General features: G+C 37.3%; 1 protein-coding gene across 1 annotated transcript in view; it reads right to left on the minus strand.

Annotated features, from left to right (window-relative positions):
* LOC134804427 (zinc finger protein ZIC 4) overlaps nucleotides 1-22,639 on the minus strand; it is a 29,325-nt gene that overhangs the window by 3,987 nt on the left and 2,699 nt on the right. The window contains exon 2 of the mRNA XM_063777467.1: nucleotides 11,643-12,476. Coding sequence (XP_063633537.1) covers nucleotides 11,643-12,345 — 703 coding nt within the window. The 5' untranslated portion in view covers nucleotides 12,346-12,476. The remainder of the gene's footprint in view (nucleotides 1-11,642; nucleotides 12,477-22,639) is intronic.

The raw sequence follows: 22,639 nt of genomic DNA on the forward strand, positions 1-22,639 counted from the left end.
TCGCCGATATTCTGCTTTATGGCTGTGAATAGAAACTGAAAAAAAAGTTAAGAAATGCGAGTCCTAAGAGCATTTGACAAATCCTAACCTAGTAAGATGAAATATGTTTTAACTGAAATATTAATAGTTATTAGTTTTACAAGGGGGCAAAGTTGTTACTTAACCCATCGTGTTAATACCTATTGATACCCGAGCAAGTGAAAGATTCCAAAATTAAACCACGAGCGTAGCGAGGAAAATACTAAATGTAAAACATTACAAACCAAACGTTATTTAATATTGATCATTCAAAATCATCATTAAATGAATTCCAACAAGAGGAAACAATTTAAAAATTGCATCAAATTACTTTGCCACACTTGTGGATAAAATGCAACTTTCTCATCATTTTTTTAAGAATAAAGAGAAAAGCTGTTGTGGTGAAAAAATTACCTCCATAAAGTCTCTTCAAATTTATGATTTAAATTGCAGACAGAGATAAGACCACTTTTGATCTTTATACGTGCATAATTACGGAGTAATTAGGTTGAATGGTGTTCTTTGTGTATTTCCATTTACTATTGAACCATGGTTTATGTAGAGGTCGAATATATAATTAGACAGCGGCCGAAAGGAAAAAGGCTAACGTAGCCATCGACGATTACACTGACGAATTTAATAATTTATCTGAATTGGAATATAATAAGTATTGTTTTATCAGTTATTTGATAGCACATAATGGAGCATATCCGAGTTAATTCAATATCTAATAGACAGGCGGCTAATGAGCAGACAATGACTGGTCGTTTGCGGACAGTGGACCCCTTCGAGCAGACATGGCCGCGCTGACAACGGCGCGCCGCGGCGCGGGCGGTGCGGCGTGCCGTGGACGGCCACTTTGTACTCGCAATAGGTTTCATTGTTTATCGATTTACAACCCTGCACCAAGTGCACCACTCCGCACCGATTTGTCAAGTCAAGTGCAGGAACGAGGACGCTTCTCAGAAAAGTGAGTTCTCATTGCATATTTAAAAGATATTTCGTACTGCCTAATGATTTATGATCTTCCTTTTATCCGAAACGTATTTCGAATTAGAAAGATATATTAATATCTTCATTTTTTCCACTTCTCAGAGAATAAGGGCCCTCGTCCTGAGAATACAAAAAGAATACGCGGGGTCGGGCCGGCGCATTCGGCGCCCAACGACCGTGTGACAAGGTGCTTTATGCGGACGATTATGAGCAGACCGAATAATGTTCCGATACCCGATAAATATCTGCCAACTCATACAAAAGCATCCCAATAAAAATATAATAGTAAATGTACCAACAACAACGCAGCCCGCAAACTGCTCAGTCATATCAGGCTGATAAATATAAATTAAAATGAAAACGTACTACGTACGAAGGACGGCGGCCGTTCCTTCCTTATATGAAAAACCAATTAAAATCCGTACAACTAAAACTTTGGGGTATTATCATTCTTTTTGATTTTCGAGTCGTATTACGAGGCAGAAGAAGCTGGCTAGAGACCGGATAGGTAGGTGGATTTCCTTTTCAGTCACAGCACACGGCGCGGCCCGGGCTGATTCACGGAGAGTGCGCCGTGTGACCCGCGCTGTTCACATCGCAAATCACAACACTAACGCTTACAGATCACTTCTGCCACGGCGCACCAGTAGAACTCTGTCCTTCTTGATTATACAGTTACTACGTGTCCGCGGTTCAAGTTATAGAAACCGGTTAGTTGCCTAAAACGGTTTTGATCAACTCAAACACCATCTTTTAAAAAAATCATATTATTCTATAGCAGATTTTTTATCAGACGAGCAATATTCGTGTTTGCACTTAGAAACTTGTCTCCAATGTTGAAATAAAAATTTTAATGTTTCATATTATTGTGATAGGGATTTATTTAGTTATTTTTAAGTTGCCTGACATTTGACTGGAGACTGGCATTTGTAATTATTTTCTAGTGACTAATTTTTAATTTGGATGTGTGCAGTGAATTTTTATTCTAATAATATTGTAATAACTGTTGACATTTGTAATTGTAATTCTGTAATTTTATATACTCCAGTATATATTTTATTCTTTGATAACAATGTACATAATTTTAATTAGGTATTAAGCAATTCAGTGTTCGACACAATAATTATTGTTCAGAATAAAGAAATAAAGAAATAAAGAAATGATAATTCTGCAAATGTTTGTACGTAAGTCTACTATATTTTTACTCGTTCATTTGTTTTAACTTATTTATATTCCCAAATAATCGAAAACTGACTGCTTAAATCCCTTTTGTGTCTCTGTATAATTTTGTTTGGTAGATAAACAATATTGTACGAGGCACCTGCGAGAATAAGTACAAAACATCTCTAAAATTCTGGCATGCTCGTCAATCCGCCGTCAAGCGTTCTGACAGGCCTAACCGCCATCATCGAGGCTCTCACGGGGAAAAAATATCACAAATAATAATACAATTAGGTATCGTATATTTATAATAACAAATAACTTGTTGAATTTATTCTATTACTAATAGATCACGTTTTTTGGGTGACTGTTTCTGTGTAGGTACCTATTTTTGTCTACCTACCAACCAACTGTCACCCACCTCTACGAAAATTCGTGGGAAGGCCCCTTCCATACGTCACTCCAATGACAGGTTCTTTGACGACATAAAACAACCGCAAAATATTCGTCGAAACATACCTGCAGCTGACATTATTAAATATATTGGTATTGTGAGTAGTTATCTTAAAAAATGCTAAGTTGGTCATATTTGTTTTAACTTTGGAAAAGGCAAATTATTTTCTACTTCAACTAATTTACTGTACAACTCTCATTTAACCTACCTCTTTTAATTTTTTTTCTGTTAGACTACTTAACTAGATTGAACTCGCACTAGGAATTACCAGTGAATTTGCAATGCTAAACATGTTAGAAAAGCAAAGCAAAGCTTGTGGTACCGAGCACGGAGTAGATGGAGGGGTCAGAGAGGCGCCCAGAGCGGCGGCGGCTGCGTGTCGCGAGATCTTCGATAGCTTATCTCGGTGTTGGCATCTACGTCGAAGACGAACGGGCACGTTCGCCGATCAGGCCCAACCCAGCTACACACATAATACGAGTATGTGACTAACAACAATCCCTAGTTATTCTGCTTATTTATTACGATGTAACGGTTTCCCATAAGGTATGTAGTTTACAGGTGACATTTATCACTTCTTAAGACGTAAAAATCTCTTTTATGTACCTAGTCCTACTGTAAAAATTGTTTAAGAATGCGTTAATTTCATGAATTATACAGAATTATATATTTTAATAGGCACAAAGTTTTCATGATGGTAAATCGGTGTGTACCTATCAAGTTTCCTGGCAAACAGGACCCATGTCTCTAGATACACTACGGGCGAGATGGATTAACGGCTATCCATAAAGTGGACACGATTTTAATTACTGGTCATGGGTTAGGTACTACTCGATCATTTTAAGTTTCAAGGCGAATTAATGCGAAAAATTATGCCTCATTTATGGACAATATAATTTACTCGTAATATTCATAAATTACAAAGGAAATAAGTATTACGTTTGACTTATTTGGGCTAATAAATTGTCCCAGTGATACAACAATTTGGCCGCGACCGGCGGCGTGTCCTCTCTGCTCCCACGCGGGCTCGAGTTTCAGCCCCCAGGCGCATTTTTGGGACAAACCAATATTTCTAACGAATATTAATAGCAGGTTTTGTTTTTTTTTTAATTTGCTTTATTTGGTTGTCATTTCGTGAGGCGCGCCCGGCATTCTTGACATAACTTAAATGTTTCGGACATTATGCGTTCAACTTCGACACTATCATTTAATTAGGTGTGGATTCGTTTCACAATAATTTGTACTTATCATTATTATTTATTATAGTACAATGTGTAATAACAGGTAGGGCGATTTATTTGTTCTTAATGTGTATAATTACATGTTTAAAAAAAGAATATATTGTTCCAAAAATAGATTTTGTGATACATTTTATACGAGTTTGACAAAATAGGTACAAGATGTTTTGTGTTGAATGTAAATGTTTGTTTTCTTATTGCTCTCTGTTTAAGCATTCGATTCGATTCTTATCCATTTCTTGTCACTACGATCAGAAGTTTTTGGGATGTGGTGTAAATGTGAAGAATTCTCATTCCGAGTGTTTTGAACACAATGGTGGTCGATCGATGGGTTGGCGGTCTCTGCATGTGTTGTATATCACACATACCTAATACCTCAGTAACATAAGATAGTTACAAGTAGGTACTAAATATGCAGGTCTCAGGTTTAAAGATACCTACCTAGATAGCAAGATACAGTAGAACAGATAAAACGGTGTTCTTTGTAACAGTAAAGGCATGGCATATTATGAAATATGTATATTAATGCATCCTTAGAAATAGTGTGCTATTTTACAGTGATTTATAATTATATTGAAAATGTTAACTAACATCCTGCATAATAAATAATTGCCTACAAGAATGTAACTACATATTACGTAAACAGTGATTTATTTTTTCAATTTTTGCCGCCTTTGCGTGTTTAAAAAACGCATGAATTAACTGGGGTATATTCCCTATTTATTATCCCTACGAGTTGCAAATGGCCAAGACGGTACAGCAATCTGTACATGATTCCTGCAGTAGAATATTTAGTTGAATATTGCAACTATTCTGATGCATGAAAAGAAGCCGCTACAAGGTCTAGGTATTAAGGTGAGCGCTAGCCGTGTTCCTAGTGCGTGTTCGGAGCGTAGCGAACTAAGTATGGCGCGCAGATTAGTCAGGCCAGGACGTACGGCTGTCTGTCGGCAACATCACTCACTTCCATACATATTGATAGCGACAAGGTGTTGGCTAAAAAACGCATGAATGATGCAGTGAGACCCTCCGCCGTTGCCCTACAAGACGAAAGAATTTCGCACAGTTAGGAACCTCAAAGAGCAAAGTTTTTCTTGATGCATTGAAAACGGCTGATAGCTCATTTAATTTAATGATGAAACTAAATAACAGTAGGTAAGGAAACTTCCAACACCGCCATAAGTATTTTCGTGCACAGCGTACACTCAAACTGCAATAAGTATGCTTTAAATTTAAAGGAACGAAAATAGTATTTGCAATAACTGACATTAGAATAAATTTAGCGTAGGCATGGTCTTTCTCAATCATCTTCAAATACGAACATAGGTAGTAAAGTGTCTAAAGAAATGTTAGTAATAAGTAATAAGATAGAAAGGGCGAAGCAGCGTAGGAAGCATGGGCCGTTCGGTGCATCCCGCGGTTTTGAAAGCATTGTTAGATTGCAACCTCGAACAATTTATGTAGTGCCCGTACAGGGTTGTCGTGCGGGGCTCGAGCCTTGCAGCAAATACACTTTTCATCACACTTGTTCGTAAAGGATGTTATTCAACGCAGGCGTAAAGGGAGTAACGTTATAGCTGACTCCTAAAGGAAGTAACGGATATTTTAAATCAAATCAAATTTGTTACAAGCCAGGCATTAATTGTAAATCAAATCACTACACCTTATAAAACAAAGTCCCCCACCGCGTCTGTGTTTTTGTGTGTTTGTATGTTTGTTCGCGATAAACTCAAAAACTACTGAACGGATTTTCATGCGGTTTTCACCTGCAAATAGAGTGATCTTTGAGGAAGGTTTAGGTGTATAATTTGTTAACCCGTGCGATGCCGGGGCGGATCACTAGTTAAATATATAAAAGAAACAGTTTTTTTTACCCATAGTCAGGTAAATAGTTAATAAGTTTTACTATAGTTTCAAATATTTTTTTAATTAAGTACTTTAAAAATGTACATATATGTTTCCTCGCTAGATTTGAAAGATACTGTGTGTAACACACTCCAAGATCCCTTAACAATTTTGGCTTATACATATTGTGTTTTATTTTCTTTTTAGAAATTCGTAATAGAGATGGTGGCCTGTTAATAAAGTATAAAAATAAGCTATTAAACCAAGCGGTTCTGAGATAGGTAGGTAGGTATACCTCGCGCAGATACTCCATTTAAAAACAGTGTTTAATTCGTCTCATCAAGTACTCGGGGATTAACTGATTTACGATTCATAAGTCTTAGTTCGATGCGGGTGGCAATCGCAAGAACATCCAGCAAGTAGAAGGTAGCCTGAGATGGGCAAGCAAGAAATGGTTACAGCAACTCGTCAAGCCCACATATAGACAGGGATATAAGTAGATTTAATTATTAATCAAAATGGTCCTATGACCAGATTAATCAGATGTAGTTATGCAATTCATCGTAACGTAGACTGACAGTGGAGTTTTTCATGAAATTGTAAGTTTTTACCTACACGACTTTGTAATTTACTAATTGCTCGAATCACATTAGTGATGCAAGATTCGTATCCTATCCAATGGTATGCGATGCTCGCCGATGTGAGACAGCTTTGGATCGATCGCGAGCTCCGACTGCGCCGCCTTTAGCATCACGCCGGAGACGTTTTTACGCGCGCTCCGCAGCGCTGTTCGCACCATCTCTTTGACATTTAGCGAATTTCTTAAAAGAAACAAAAATGTTTTTCAAGTCTGCTGAAACAGGAATGTTGTTACATTTCTGAAACTTGTTCGTCTGCTTAAACACGTTTCTTAGTAAGGTGTAAATTTAACATATCAAAGCTATGAATGACACACTGTACTTTTTATTATTAATTTATAAAGTATTATATAATTAGGTACCCATTACTATTTTAAAAAACAGACGTTAATGCAATTCTCACTGAGTACGAAGGATACCTTATTTAAATCATGACGATCTTTAAATGCTTTGTCGTAGTCGGGAAAAAATAAAGCGCTTAACGCATTTATTGTCTGGTATTGTGTGTTTTGGGGTAGCAAGTGATCAGTGTGTGCAATGTGCATGTGTAAGGTTCGTGTGCATGTGTGCTGCCAGTGTGAGGCAATTGTCGTAAGCATGTGTGCTGAGGGTTGAAATGTTGTTGCTGACGGGTGACGGCCAACCACGCCCATGAGATAATCGCTTGTTTTTTCACGGGCACTTATACATTTTTTGGTAAGATAAGGTTTAATATATTTTCGTTACAAATTAGGTGCGATCAACCGTTTACATTGCACGTCAATAGTTCACTGAAGCTTAAGAAAATTATTGGAATAATAAATATACTTACATACATACATACCATAGACAAATGAATAGTAGGACGCACAAAGTGTTATAATCAGTTGTAGGTACCTAAAGGCCTTAACTAGGAGCGGCATCGACTTTTAAAAATCTCTTTATACAACGAGGTGCGCTCTATTAAATAATAAAAATATCAAATCAAGTTCTGATTTTCAAACTTTGATTTCCGCTCTAAGTTGTCAAGCGCTAAAATTTGAGAATCCAGTTATAAATACTCCAAAACGTATGGCACCGTAAGATATCTATAGGTACCAACTATAGTTCAACTGTCAAAACAAGGCCTAGGTAGGAATAACTCCACTTTGGACATTTCACTATTAGGTTTATGAATAAATAAATCATCATCTCAGCCATAAGACGTCCACTGCTGAACATAGGCCTCCCCTTTGGGGGGTGTATGCCATAATCGCCACGTTTGGCAGGCGGGTTGGCGATCGCAGTCGAGTACACCGAATTTGAGGGCTGCCCGTCCACCGGTGGTCTTGGACGTAGTTTAAGGACATACCCGGGTCCAATAAATATGAACTGAAAAAGTATTTGTGTACGATGGTACGCGATGGTGGGCGATGGCCCACACTGTTAAATGTCCATTGGTAGGTAAACCTTATTACAAAAGGCATAAGATCCACCGATGGTCAGTTAAGAGTGTTGCTGTTTGTAGCTATAATCAAATTACATATAATATTTAATTAATCCACTCCGACCTATAATACTTTAAATTGTACGAGCGTAGTAAAAATACCTAATTTCTTTCATTCGCTGTTTTATTATTATTATGAAGTGATGAAAAATGGTGATGACATTATTGGCTAGGACTTATCCAGTGACAAAAAGGGACTCTCATACAGCGTTACGCACACATACGCGACATTATTGTACGGGAGATTTTTTATACATTTTAACAATCCGGGGCAGATGGTGGACGCACATAAACACCTTTTATTCAAGCCAACTTTATAGGGTTAGTGCATTATCATTATAATGTGCTATATTGTCGCTTAGACCTTCAATACGTGTTCAATTTTATTCCGTAACATTTTTTCAAGAAAATCTAAAGTGTGAAGGGATAAAAGTATGAACATATTTGTAATGAAATACGCATGCTAGCAGATTTTTGGTAATTCCAACACTTTATATCCAAATACGTACGTAGTCTTAATTTGAGTACTCGCTCACTTATCGATTAAATACTATATTTAATTATAAATTTTATTTATGCCATAAGGGCCAAATTTTTTTAGACATATTTTAGTTCAATTTAGTATTACAGAGTTTAAATTTAGTTTGAATGTATATGTAAGTTAGTTATTAATATGACAAATGTATTGTTATTTTTAATAAAAATATTCATGTAGGCAGCTATAATTTTTTAATTATATTTTATAATATCAATGCCAGTTTTAAGGTTTATCTATGGGTCACTAGTAGCTTGAAAATAAAGATTTTTTATTGAAGGCATGTTTAAAATCTGAATCAAAGTCGCTAAGTAGTTGCAGATTAGTATTGTCAATAGTGGTATTGGTAGAATGAACATAAGCGTGTTTAGTTAGCAATAAACGGATGTTAAGAGCTGCACTCGACGTGCGCACACAATGCACGCAACCACAGGGGCGGCCGGGAAGGGTTCCGCATTGTTTGCAAAATATTTTGAAAGCGTCATTTTATACGGCATATTAGCCAGCACTGCATTTGATAGTCGGGGGACGTCTTCGTCGAAATCATATCATCATTATGGTGTTGAACGCTCACCCTATGCGCCGTGCTAACTCGTCTCTAGCTGGTGTCTGAAGTGATCACAAGTTACAACTGTCTATGTCTATTGTGTAGTTTCTTCAACTTTGTATTCATACTTAACAGATTAATTTTATGAAGGTAATTTTAGAGTTAAGTTTTTTAACACATTTTTACATTGGACATCGCATGAAATTCAGGGCAAACTATCCTTCCTATACTTACCTATAGGTATGTCAAAAACCGATGACTATACTTAGTATAAACTCATACTTAGTAATTATGTAGTATCAAATTTACAGTGTAACGGGAATTATTAATTGCAAAGGTGTTAATAGATTTGTAACAAGCTATTAGTAAGATGAAGTAATCGGCTCCGGTGGGGTGGGCGGGCCGGGGCCGCAGCTTTGCCGGCGGCAGTTTGACACGAGCCGAGTGCTCGCGGCCTCTTTATTCCGAAACTCTAATGCATGTCTAATATTTTGTTTACTGTCGAATTATTGTATATTTTCATGAGCCATTCTTAAATACTCGACTATTTAATGAGGTAATGTTATAAGGTATAAAATAAGTCTGCTAGTTCGAGACATAGGTATAGGTACCTATTGACGCATCTGAGCCTTAAATATAAAACGAAGTAGGTATATACTTATTAAATTGTCTTAATCAATTATTCATCTCTGGTCATAAAAATGAGCATATTGTATAGAGTTCATACCAACCACGTTTAACCACGTTTAAACACAAAAAATATACGTTCGCTAGTAGCAATGAAAAGTTACGTCAAAGATACTCTACGTACCTTTGCATTTCAAGCAATGTGCCTCTCGCTTGTCTCTTGTGACTGAAGCACGCCTTTTCATGAAGATGTTTTTCGAAGTCACAGTCTTCCGGAAATATTGATAACTCTTCGCTCTATATCTACTTTCCTCCAACCTGCTCTTTACGCGGCGCGGCGTGGGTTTGGGAGAGTCTAGTTCAAGCGCATTGCCGTCTCGCACCGCGCGCCTTTCGTTTCAGCAATAGTCGTTTTTCAACACTTTCACCCTGCGACTATAAGGCGACTAAGTTTCCCCTTAAGCATGGAAGTGCAGAATTTAAGACCAATGCCTGGCAAAAAAGACAAAATTTAGTAATTCATTTCAAGGCATTATACAGTTGAAATCGAAAACAACTCGCAAAGCGGTTTTGAAACCCTTTATATAATTATGTACCAATTATTTATACTATTATGTATCATATGTAATTGTACCAATAATAGGTCACGCACAGCTTCATTACAAGTTTAAATAATCAATTAATCACTCGCCATAGCATTCACAATTTTATCAAATTAGATCGCCTAACTAATTTATAGGTACCTACTATATGTAGCATTTATGCCCGGATAGCTACTTATTTATAACACGAGATCAAAACTAGAATCACTTTAAATATTTAAAAGTTAATTAAGGGATTTGCTACTTGAAATAGGCACTAATATTTATTCATTATAAGGGGAAATTCAGAAGGTGCCCGGTTGACTCGCTACTGATTTTCGACATAAGGTATCACTTTACGGCTAAAATACGTTCCTAATAAAAGTATCAGTTACTTGAGTAGGTACGCGCACGCACACCGGTCGCGGCCGGGGCAGACGCCGGCGACGGATCCAGATATTATCCGATAACACAGATATTTGAAACATTCTTATTTGCTTTGACATTGTGATACATTTTGATGTTACGGATTAAATTATGTTTGAAACAAAACGATAAATAATAACTTTTAATTTAACCTAAGAACTTTAAAAAAACTCATATATATAAAAGTAAATTTAAACAACCCTGTTGTTTGTTGTGAAGTAATTAAGGGTATAATGACAGTAGACTTCCAGTTTACCAGCTTTAGAGCCAAATTTATGGCACAACATAAAACAATTCTTCAAAATCTCCCCACAAAAAGGTATATTCTATTCAGAGACCCGTATGAGATAATAGCGTACGGGGGCACGGGACAAAAGTCTCAACGCAACGCTGAACAACGATGACAAAAAAAAAGAATAAAACCATCTGGCCATTCAAATTCCTAGACCTATTCCTTTAAAATCGATATTTTAAAGTTAACTACCAATACCTTACAACAATACGACACTATAGTGCGCGAGAGAGACAAACGCAAGAGAACGAGTCGACGGAACTGGACATTTTAATTTATGATAGTTTTTTTTAAGTATCTTACATTACACAGTTCAGATGAATCTTTCGACTTTTGTAATGAATTGAAAAATGGTGCCTGGCTTGAACGGTTTTTGTCCTTACCGAGAAACGGACTTCACAAGTCGACGGTTCAGGCCTTACATGACGCCCGTTAGAAATGGTGTTTGCGATTAGATCGAGTTACAAGGATATTCTTTGATACGAGGTTGTTGTTTGGTGTCATTGTGTCGTCTGGAGGCATTGTGATGATGCGCTTCGTGTTCGTAACTGTCGTAACAGTGGGCGTCTGTTAGACCACGGGCGGCAATCAGCAGCCGCAGGAGGCGGATCATTATGCATTAATAAGAATCGAAATGATTCCACAGATCTATAAACACTCTGTTACGAACGTTGCTGAAGTTGGTTTTGATACGCATAATAAAATTGACCTTCGTTTTGACGAGAGATGAATAAATGATTTTTGTTATTTCCAATAATTATATAGATTAATAATTTTAGTTGCTTACGTTTACACTAGTTATTAAATCTATTTGACACTTACCGGTATGTGTCCGTTTATGTATCTTGAGATTTTCCGATCGGGCAAATACTTTTCCGCAGCCAGGGAACGGGCAAGGGAAGGGTTTCTCGCCGGTGTGCACGCGTATATGGTTCACCAACTTATATTTCGCTTTGAACGGGCGACCGTTCCTCGAGCAACCTTGCCAGAAGCAGGCGTGCGTCGTGCACTCAGGTCCACCGACATGTTCTACTGTAAGATGCGTCACGATTTCGTGCATGCTCGAGAAGAGTTTGTTGCACAACTTGCGCGGGGGTGGTTGCTCGGGGTCGAGCCACTGGCAGCGCATGTCGCGCCTCGGAGGAGCGCGCACGTAGCGCAGAAAGGCGTGTGGAGCATGGGCATGCGCGTGAGGCACGAGCGGCGGGGCGCCGCCCTGGTAATGCATGTCGCCACGCCAATCCCAGCTTTGTTCAAGCGGCTGCTGCGGAAACAGTTCGCCGCAGCCACCGTACTCGCGCAGGTAGCCAGGCTGGTAGGAATGCAGCGGGTAGGGCTGGTAGTGCGGTGGGTGGTGCGGCGGCGGGTGCGGTGCGGCAGCCCGATGCTGCGGGCCCACACCGCAAGCCGGCTGCGGTGACATCTTCAGCCCGTAGGACGCCAGGTGCGCGTGGTTCGTTTCGAGGAAGGCGTTCATGGCGGGGGTGGCCGACGCCGGCGCATAGCCCCATTCACCCGCCACCATCCACGCGGCGGGTGTTCCCCGCTGGAGCCTCGGTCTTTAACAGCGTCGGCGTCGACGCTTTTCCACTTCACTTAATTACTTTTTAGGTGTGCCTCTGTTTCGTCGCCAAATTTTCTCGTGATCTTGCTTTCCTGTTGGAGAAACATTAAAATCTGTCAATTCTATTGTAGTCTACATAGGCCTATATTTAGTAAAAATCTTAATTTAAAGTATAATTACCTATAAAGGTTTTAATATTTAAGATATAAATATTTTGGTTATTACTCATTGGATACTTTGAACTCTGTTAATGTCATACAGGTAGGTAGAGAGACGCCTAAACGGTCCGTGACCGTATCCCTCTGGCGACCACAAATCGTATTAAAAAAATAATAATGTTTTAGACACCTATAACATCGAAAACTTATAATAAAAATGTGAGGCCGGGCAGGTACTCGTGGACATTAAATTAAACTGTGGGTGAATTTATACGACACTTTTATACGTCTGAGACAAAAATTTCGATTGTGTTCGTGTATATTTAATTTTAGTTTATTTGTTAGGTCTGGCTCCAATCTCTTTTATGGCACGTTGGCATGGATAGTTTATTAATATATATAGATGAATGATTAAACCTGTTTGTGGAGTGGCACGGCATCCAAAGTGCAGTGCCTTCCTTGGCAAGGCGTATACGCATACCTGTCCTGCGCGAGTGGCGCATGTGTGCGCGCGCTCTATAGGCCAAGCTATGTATCTACGGATGATTTGTAAGCAGAGAAATTCGTACACGATCTAAACTAATTGTATAATTTTCTCCGCGTCCAGATAGTGTGAATTATCGAGGTTCATTCACATCCACACACACATCATTAATACCACAATACTTTATGGATGTTTACCATTTTGATACAAAACAATATGAATATAGTAGAATAGTAGGTAGTAATTATGGAAAGTCTAGGGAGTTCAATGTCCGATCTTTGGTAAATCTAGTTAATTAGATATTTCTGCAGTTTAAATTATTTATCATGTTGCTAATAATATTAGGTACAGTAGTAAAAGAGTATATTGTATAACTTTTGTGTTATGTAGGTACCTAACAAACAATACATTTGTAATTAAATCTTGCAAGTCGATTTCTTACTTAATACCCGTATCGTCTTGCTTTGAATGTATAGGTATAATTGGCAATAATTTAAGTGCGTTTAATTTAAGTTAATAAAGATTGTTTTATTTTAGACAGAAACCAATTACATATACATATGTCTGTTTTAGTAGTACACTTATAATCGATGAGTTGGATCATAAATAATATTTGCCGATTTTTAGAAGCACATTTCATATTTTTAGCTTTTGCGCAAAAATTGTTACAAATTGTATTTGTTTGTATAAGGTGTGTTTTAGACCTATGTTCGTGTTTTTTTTCTATCGAGTGAAAGTCAATAAATCAGGTTTCGTATCGACGATTTCTTAGAAAAAGACCTCAAATTTGCTAATTAAAAATTTGGCAACCGTAATACGTATGATCCAAAAAAGCGCTACGATTATTCATAAACTCGGCTGTCTGAACCTACTGCACCTAATAAGTGATTATTATTACACAATTCAATAACGAGTCATACATGTATGTATATTATGTTAAGTATTGGTGTACCTATTGGTGTAATAGTTGATAAATAAATAAATATTATAGGGACATTCTTACACAAATTAAACCTTAAACCTTAATTAAATAAATAAACTAAAAATTTGCGCATGCACTCTAAATATCGTCCATATACCTAAATGTAGTTTACTAATCACAACTAGTGGTGCAATGAATACGAATATTCGTAATTATAAGGTATCTATCTAATATACCTACGAATTAATTATGCTCAATTATAATAACATTAACGCCAAGAGTTGCACAATATATAATAGTTTACGACGGTTAGACTAAGTAGTGTCACTTTACTTTGGTAGCTTAGTATTTTTCACATTTTCGTCATATTGTAAACTATGTACTTATATTTGATTGCGTAGCTCCTTACTTCCCGTTATAGGGACATGTCTAAATTGTCTAAATTTATCGCAATCGATGGGTTTTCTACGCAAAGAAATCTTAAGGTGGGGCTTTTCACTTGGTACACCTACCTACCAAAATATAAAAAATTATTCTGTGATATTCTGTATTTTTTCATATTTTAAGTTATTTTCCTACAGATAACAGTTATTAAGTTCTATACAATTCCAGTTTTTAAAAGCACTAAAAAGGCAGCCAATTTGAAAATTACAATATTAAAAGTTGTTTAATTCAGACTATTTTTTTTTGGTAAGTATCTAAGTATATCATTTATGCCTTAAATGCAGTACCGTTTAAATTCTTTGTTATATAATTAAACTCCCGTTTTAAATACCGCAACAGTTCATCTCTTTGTTTATCCGCATTTTTTTCTAACGGCAAACTCTAAATCGACTTATTCCGAAATAATCTTGTTTATGCATTGTTTGAAACACTCAGCGGCGCAGGCGCAGGCATCGGCGCGGCTATACCTGGCTCGCTTAAACAATGTCACTCCTTTCAGATCTCCATCTAATCTGTACATTATCTGCGAGGCTCCCTGCCGTGTGGCCGCTTCATCACAAAGCAACGGGTTGACAGATCTTTACAGAAAGACATGCAGGAATAGGATTACTAAAAATATGACATTTGCTGACGTTTAAATCAATTCCCATGGCATTTTATACCTTATGGTCCGTTACATAAAAGATGTTTGGAACAACTTTCGGGTTTCTATTACCTAGGTGAGTAGGTACCTACTCTGCATCTGCTACACGCTTTTTATGGCTGTTTTTGAGAATTACCTTTAATCTTATTAGGATAGTCGTTTTGAGATAGATGTGCAATATTTATCAGTTTAAAAGATTTTCGCTATATAAGTTGGTTTATGTTATTGTTAATACTTTTGCATTGAAGCTTTATTCAGTTCTTTGACACTTTGAAATGTTTCTTTAAGACTAGACTTTTACCTACTTTGAAAATATGTAATATAATTATTATTACATGCAGTTTTTTTTTATTTGTAGTCGACCACCAAGGACTCTTACTATCACAAATGTTCTGATATTAACGCTGTTATTTCACATAAATTGACTGATTTTATTTTTTTCACTTTATACCAGTAGCTACATAGTATTATTTGCAGTTATGCATGTATAATATAGAGCCAGAATCTAGCAATACAAAAATACTAGCTTTTGCCCGCGACTTCGTCGGCGTGGAATTAGTCACAGCAGCTAAAGTAGGTATAGCGCCAGGATAATGCTAATAGCAATCATTCAATTCGCGCATTGCTTACTTCAATTATTAGGCAATTCCTTAACTCTTTCAATTCCACCCACCTTTGTACTCTCTTCAGGGATGATTTCCGACATAAAGACTATCCTATGTCCTTCCCCGTGCGTCAAACTATCTCTATACCAAATTTCATCTAAATCGGTTCAGCGGCTTAAGCGTGAAGAGGTAACAGACAGACAGACAGACACACTTTCGCCTTCATAATATTAGTATGGATTACTTATATTACTTACAAGGTATTCTTATTTCAGTTATTTCTCATATAGGTAGGTGTTCATACATTATTTAGAAGCATATTATCATCTGCCATGATATTATTTCCTTACCAAACATTTAACACCCTACAGTTATTAAGAATAGGTACTTATTATGATTAGGTACAAAGATAGATCTGTGTAAGATTACCTAGTACATACCTAGATAACGGATCACGCTGGCTCTCAAAATGTAGTAGATAATTAAAAAGTTTAAGCAACTTCAAAAAGGTTAAAATAAAATAGTATCCCTTTTATATGCGCTAGCAACTGATATGTTTGAAGTCGGTGCCAAGCTAAATCTTAAAAGCATTAATACACTGTCAAACTGAAGAACTCTGGTGCGGTTGCAGCTGCTAAAGAAGAGTCCCCTCAGTTCTTTATAGATGTCCCATGATCGGAACTGTATTTTGACAAAAATGAAACCAACTTGTAAGGGACCAAATTACTTTTGATAAAAAAATCCAAATCGATTTGGCCAGATAAAACACTAAACAGAGACGAATGGGAAAAGAGGGGGGAGGCCTTTGCCCAGCAGTGCGATACAGTGGGCTCTGAATAATAAATAAGAATAATAAATCGGTACAGAAATGGCGGGGTTTGAGGTAACAAACATACGAAAAACAAAACGCTCGCATTGATAAACTTCTCATTTTTTGAAGTCGGTTAAAAAGATACTGATGATGTAATTAGGTGGGTTTGTACCTAATTAGATCATAGAAGTCTTGCTAACTGTGACATAGCAGCATTTGTAGACATAAAACTGGTTATCAGTACAGTAGTATTTACAAATTTAGTAGGTACTTACGGGGAGAATCAAGAGGATTATGATTTTTCGAGTAAACGCAGATATTAATATACATAATGTTTCTCAAAATGCAACTATTTACTTGCATCTCTTTGTGGGAATTCTACATATACATATTTCCGGTTGTTCTCATCTTGCTAACGGTGAGTACTTGCACAGACATAATCTCGTAGCCAGGATTATTCACCAACAACTTGCTCTTCTATACGGCCTTGTGGACCGCGAAGTACCGTACTACAAGTACTTACCTGCGCCTGTTCTCGAGAATGGTCGTGCCACGCTCTATTGGGATCGATCTATCATCACTGACAGGACTATTGTCGCCAATAAGCCTGACATCGTGCTGATAGACCGATCGCAGCGCCGGGCAGTGCTCGCCGACGTCACCATCCCCCATGATGAGAATCTCGTGAAGGCCGAGAAGGACAAGTCCAGCAAGTACCTAGACTTAGCTCACGAGATTACCGCCATGTGGGATGTTGACTCGACGATCATTGTTCCGATAGTTGTGTCAGCGAACGGTCTCATAGCGAAGAGTCTCGACCAACACCTAGAGAGACTCTCGCTGGGTGGTTGGATCAAGGGTCAGATGCAGAAGGCGGTAATTTTGGACACGGCGCGTATAGTACGTCGGTTCCTCACTCTGCGGCCCTGACCACCGGCAGCTTGGGCCAAGCCCCGCTGCCGGCGGCACCCTAGGTTAGGTTTTTTATAATGTGTTTATATATTTTTGTTATGTTTTGTAAGTGTTTTTATATTTTACTTTTATACTCACACTGTAAAATCCTAACCTAAGACCCTAATTGAATAAAGAATAATAATAATAGTAATAACCTATATAACTCCCCAGACAACTATAATATCACCAACCATAATAAGTATAATATATAACATATTTTTATAATAAATATATTATAATATAACCAACATATCAATTTTTCCAAAGAACTAATATCTATTACTTTACGACGTCTGGCTTCAAAAATTGCGGTTAGACACATTAGATCAAAATAACAATTCCTTTTTGAACCAATACAGCTAGGTTTCGGCACGAAAGGTGGGTGCGAGGCAGCCGTCCATGCCCTAAGGACCTACCTTTCACTCGATGATTGCGAAATTGTTGTCAAAATTGACGTTAAAAATGCTTTTAATTCGGTTAGTAGAGACACCTTGCTGACAGAAGTTAAGGACAAAATTCCGGAACTATACAATTACCTTTTCTTTTGCTATTCAGACTCATCTAAATTAATGTACAAGTCACATGAATTATCTTCTGAGGTTGGCTGTCAGCAGGGTGACCCTCTCGGGCCAGCAATTTTTAGTTTGGCTATAAATCCAATTATCAAAAATTTAAAATCAAAATTCAATGTGTGGTACTTAGATGACGGAACCCTAGGAGGTGACGTGAATACTGTACTCTCTGATTTGTCTTTTATTAAGAGTAGTTTCGAAAATATTGGTTTAGAACTGAATTTCAGTAAATGCGAACTCTTTATTCAAAAATCTTCTTGTACTTTGACCAACTTACAACCCAAATTTGACGATCTGACTCCCAATATCAAATCAGTAGACAAGTATTCTCTTTGCCTCCTGGGTTCTCCTATATTCGAAGAATCTTTTCCCGATTATATTTCTAACTCCATAACTAAATTAAAAAGTCACACGGATCGCTTACTCGAAATTAGCCCTCATTATGCTCTTGTGATTCTTAAATTCTGCCTTTTTGTCCCTAAATTTACGTATGTGCTCCGCTGTTGTCCTTTCTGGATACATCAAAATTTATTGTCGCCCATAGATGATTTGATCAAAATTAGTTTAGAGACGATTCTAAACATTCAGCTAAGTGAGCCTTCCTGGTCTCAAGCGTCCCTCCCCATTCGGTTTGGAGGTTTAGGAATTCGCAAAATTTCCAGTGTGGCTTCCCCAGCCTTTTTGGCGTCCACGCATAGCACGTCTGGTCTCATAGGAAATATCTTAAGGGCTTTGCCCACAAACTGTGAGATCGCGGGCTATGAGGACGCCAAAAATGCTTTTAAAATTGCTTGCCCAGGCAAACAATTTCCAGACAACCCAAATTCACAAAGGAGTTGGGATAATGTTTACTGTGATTTAACTTACAATACTCTCCTAAACAACTGTACAGGTCCAGACCGCGCGAGGCTTTTGGCGGTCGGAGCCCGGGAAGCCGGTTACTGGCTACATGCCCATCCTTCGCCCAATACTGGTACTTTCTTGGAGCCGGCCTCCCTTAGACTGGCGACTGGTTTGCGACTCGGGGTTTCGGTGTGTACGCCACACATATGCTCTTGTGGCACGGACGTGGACCGACTGGGACACCACGGATTACCTTGTCAAAAAAGTGCAGGCCGTTTTTCGAGACATGCGTCGCTTAATATCAGAGATGATGGCAAGAGGCCCGATGGAGTGTCCTTAGTTCCTTGGAGCTTGGGACGGATGTTGATGTGGGATGCAACCTGCGTAGACACACTGGCACCGTCCCACCTCCAACGGACTACTGTAAAAGCGGGCGGAGCGGCGGAAAGCGCCGAAATTCTAAAACGTAACAAATATAAGAGCCTCGGTAGAGAGTACCATTTTGTACCATTTGGTGTTGAAACTCTAGGTCCATGGGGTCCCAGCGCGCATAAGTTGTTCGCAGAAATCACGAAGCGTCTGGTTGACGTAACTGGTGACCGAAGAGCTGGCGGCTACCTCGCACAACGTATCAGCATTGCGATACAGCGAGGAAATGCCGCCAGCATCCTTGGTACAATGCCTCAAGGGCCTATTTTAGATTTAAGCTAGTTATTAATTTCGTTTAGTAGTACCACTGTATATATATTGTATGTAAATAAAGATTTATTTAAATAAAAAAAAAAAAAAAAATATCTATTATCAACCCAACTCACTTACTAAATGGAAAGACTGTCGAAAACAGCTTTTGGCAGCATTTTAATTATGGACATTTTCCTCTTTGCCTTAAAAAAATCGTTTGTATAAATTTATAATGAAGTTTTCGCCAATATCAAAAGTGTGCTACTTAGTAGAGTATCACGTTATTCGGTATTTGCTTTTAGTAAAGTGATAGCTGGACTTTACAAATTTAATATGAGTAAAAACAATTTTCGAAACGATTTTGCTATTTTGAAGTTCAATTTTAATAAGTACCTTTTTGATTTTTTTTGTTAACTTATGCTTCTTGTAAAGCCGCATAATATAAGAGCTACTTAAATCGTGTAGGTACCTACTGCATTTAGGCTTTTAAACTTGAGATCACTTTATTTTATAATTTTTTCAGTTTATTTTTATGTAATTTTGATGGTTAAGATGAATAATGTATCGAGAATTTTGGTTATAAATTTAAAATTAAATGCACAGTACGAATACGAGTATGTGGTTTAATTTATTGCTATTAAAAATGTACCTGCTGTTTTTTCACATTTTTATTTAGCATCAACGCGTAAGTACATACTAGGCGTACCACGAGTTGACACTTGATGTTTACGTTAGCTACTGCGTATACTCGATGTAAGGTGGTGGTTCTAGTGCTCGACATGCTAATGCCCAATAGATGACACCCTGCTGTCGCCTCTATTGACAATGACTTAAGTTTCAACATGACATGTAGGTATTGGGACCGCGTCGAGCACCAGTACCACCACCTTATGTGCCTAAGAGGGAATGCTATCGAGTTCACGCACTCGCTAACGTAAATGTCACACGCTAACTCGTGGTAGCCGTGCAGTACAGGTATTAGTGCAAATCTTGTAACTTAAATTTTAACCACTTCCCGGTGTCTGATTAAGTAAAAATTTGGCATCAGTATTTTCTTATTTCCGATGACAATGCAATGATATGCTAAAATTGAGCTGATCTGATGAACACATTGAGTTTAGGCTCATTAGATGGAATGGAAGCAGAAAAGTAAAGTCGGCAATGAAAGTGTGTTTCAAATAATACTTTGGCCGGGAACTTGTTTAATTGATTGATGATTGAACTTTTTAATTGTATTATAAGGTAAACGTACTAGTGCTCGACATGCTAATGCCCAATAGATGACACCTTGCTGTCACCTCTATTGACAATGACTTAAGTTTCAAGATGACATGTACTGGGACCACGTAGAGCACCAGTACGTTTACCTTACCTATACAATATCTAGCCATTCTAATTGCTAATTATTAAATCATTAATTAGTAAACCGTAATTATACCTAACTAAACAGAAATATCTATACCAAATTTAAAAATAGAATAATAGGTACCTAAGTATAATAACCTACAGTAGTATACATATATTGTTAAATTAGTATGCATAGATTTATGCCAACAATTACTAATACTATATACAATATATCTTATTATACACGGTGTGGCCTGTAACACGAGCAAAGAATTAAAACATAGATTGTACTCCTCAAACGGTGACACATTTGTTCAACAACTTTTAAAAATTATGAAGTATTTAGACTCCCTATTTTTCATACAAAATAAATATTATCTTCAATGGACGCCATCGCCACGCCATATTAGTGTGATTGACGTTGCTTGTCACGCCTTAAACATAACAAAATTCGCAATACATTGCGTCTTAGAATAAAATAAGTGTAATAAAAATCAAACCACAAGTTATTTTTAAAAGTCGCTGAACAAATGTTGGTCAGTATGAGGAGTACAGCCTACAGTTTAATTTTTTGCTCATGTTACAGGCCACACCCGGTATACATATATTGGGATAAATAATTAATTATATCCTAGATTTTCATCAAATATTTGTTTATGCTCCATTATATATTAGTTTCAAATGAGCCCCTCTTCTATCATTAAAATTGTTGGATGCATATCCCCACCTATTAATATTATAAAATGCGAACTTAACTCTATCTGTCTGTCTGTTACCTCTTCACGCTTAAACCGCTGAACCGATGTAGATGATTAAAATGATAAACCGATTAAAATGTGTACGGATGGGTATAGTTTGCGACCCGAGGAAGCACTTAGAATAGTTTTATCAATTATCTTCATCAATTCATCATCCTAAGTGGACGAAGTCGCGGGCAGAAGCTAATATTAAATATAGATCAACCGTTGACCACAATGACCAATATTTAAAAAAAATACAAAAATCACGTTAATAACGATGGCGATGATTTGAAATAAATAGACAATTTAGTAAATTTGAATGAGACTAAAAAAACTGAATTACTAGCTTTTTTCTTTACCTACTTGTAACTTTATCTTCCTTTATTTTTTTAGAAATTGTATTTATTTACATAAGTATTTACTTCCATATGTGCTTGTAAAAACGTACGGGCAACTTTGGTAGGTAAATGAGTACTAGATTGATTGTAACATTTACGACCTGTCGGCCTACTCGGTAGTGACCCTGCCTATGAAGCCGACGGTCCCGGGTTCTAATCCTGGTAAGGGCGCATTCATTTGTGTGATGAGCACGGATGTTTGTTCCTAAGTCATGGGTGTCTTCTATGTATTTAAGTATATTACATACATATATCGTTGTCTACGTACCAACAACACAAGCCTTATTGTGCTTACTGTGGGGCTTACTTAGACAAATTGTGTAATAATGTCCTATTAATATTTATTTATTTAAGCAACTAACTATTGTATCATTTCAAATCAACATATTTAATAAAATAATTTAGTTCGTATGGACTAATGTACGAGTAGTATGTAGTAGTAACACTTACTTACTTAAATATGTTAAGTTAAATTTCATAATTGTGTGAACTAATTTGGATTTGACTCTTTTTGTTTGGTCGAAATGGTCGAATTGACGCAAGATAAATATATGTATTATTATAGCACCATAATATGTATATCCGAATCCATAATTACAAAATTCATATCAAGTTTTATTTTCTAAGATAAGTGATAAAAATAATTGCTTTTA

This window comes from Cydia splendana, chromosome Z, assembly GCF_910591565.1.
Source record: "Cydia splendana chromosome Z, ilCydSple1.2, whole genome shotgun sequence".
NCBI lineage: Eukaryota > Metazoa > Arthropoda > Insecta > Lepidoptera > Tortricidae > Cydia > Cydia splendana.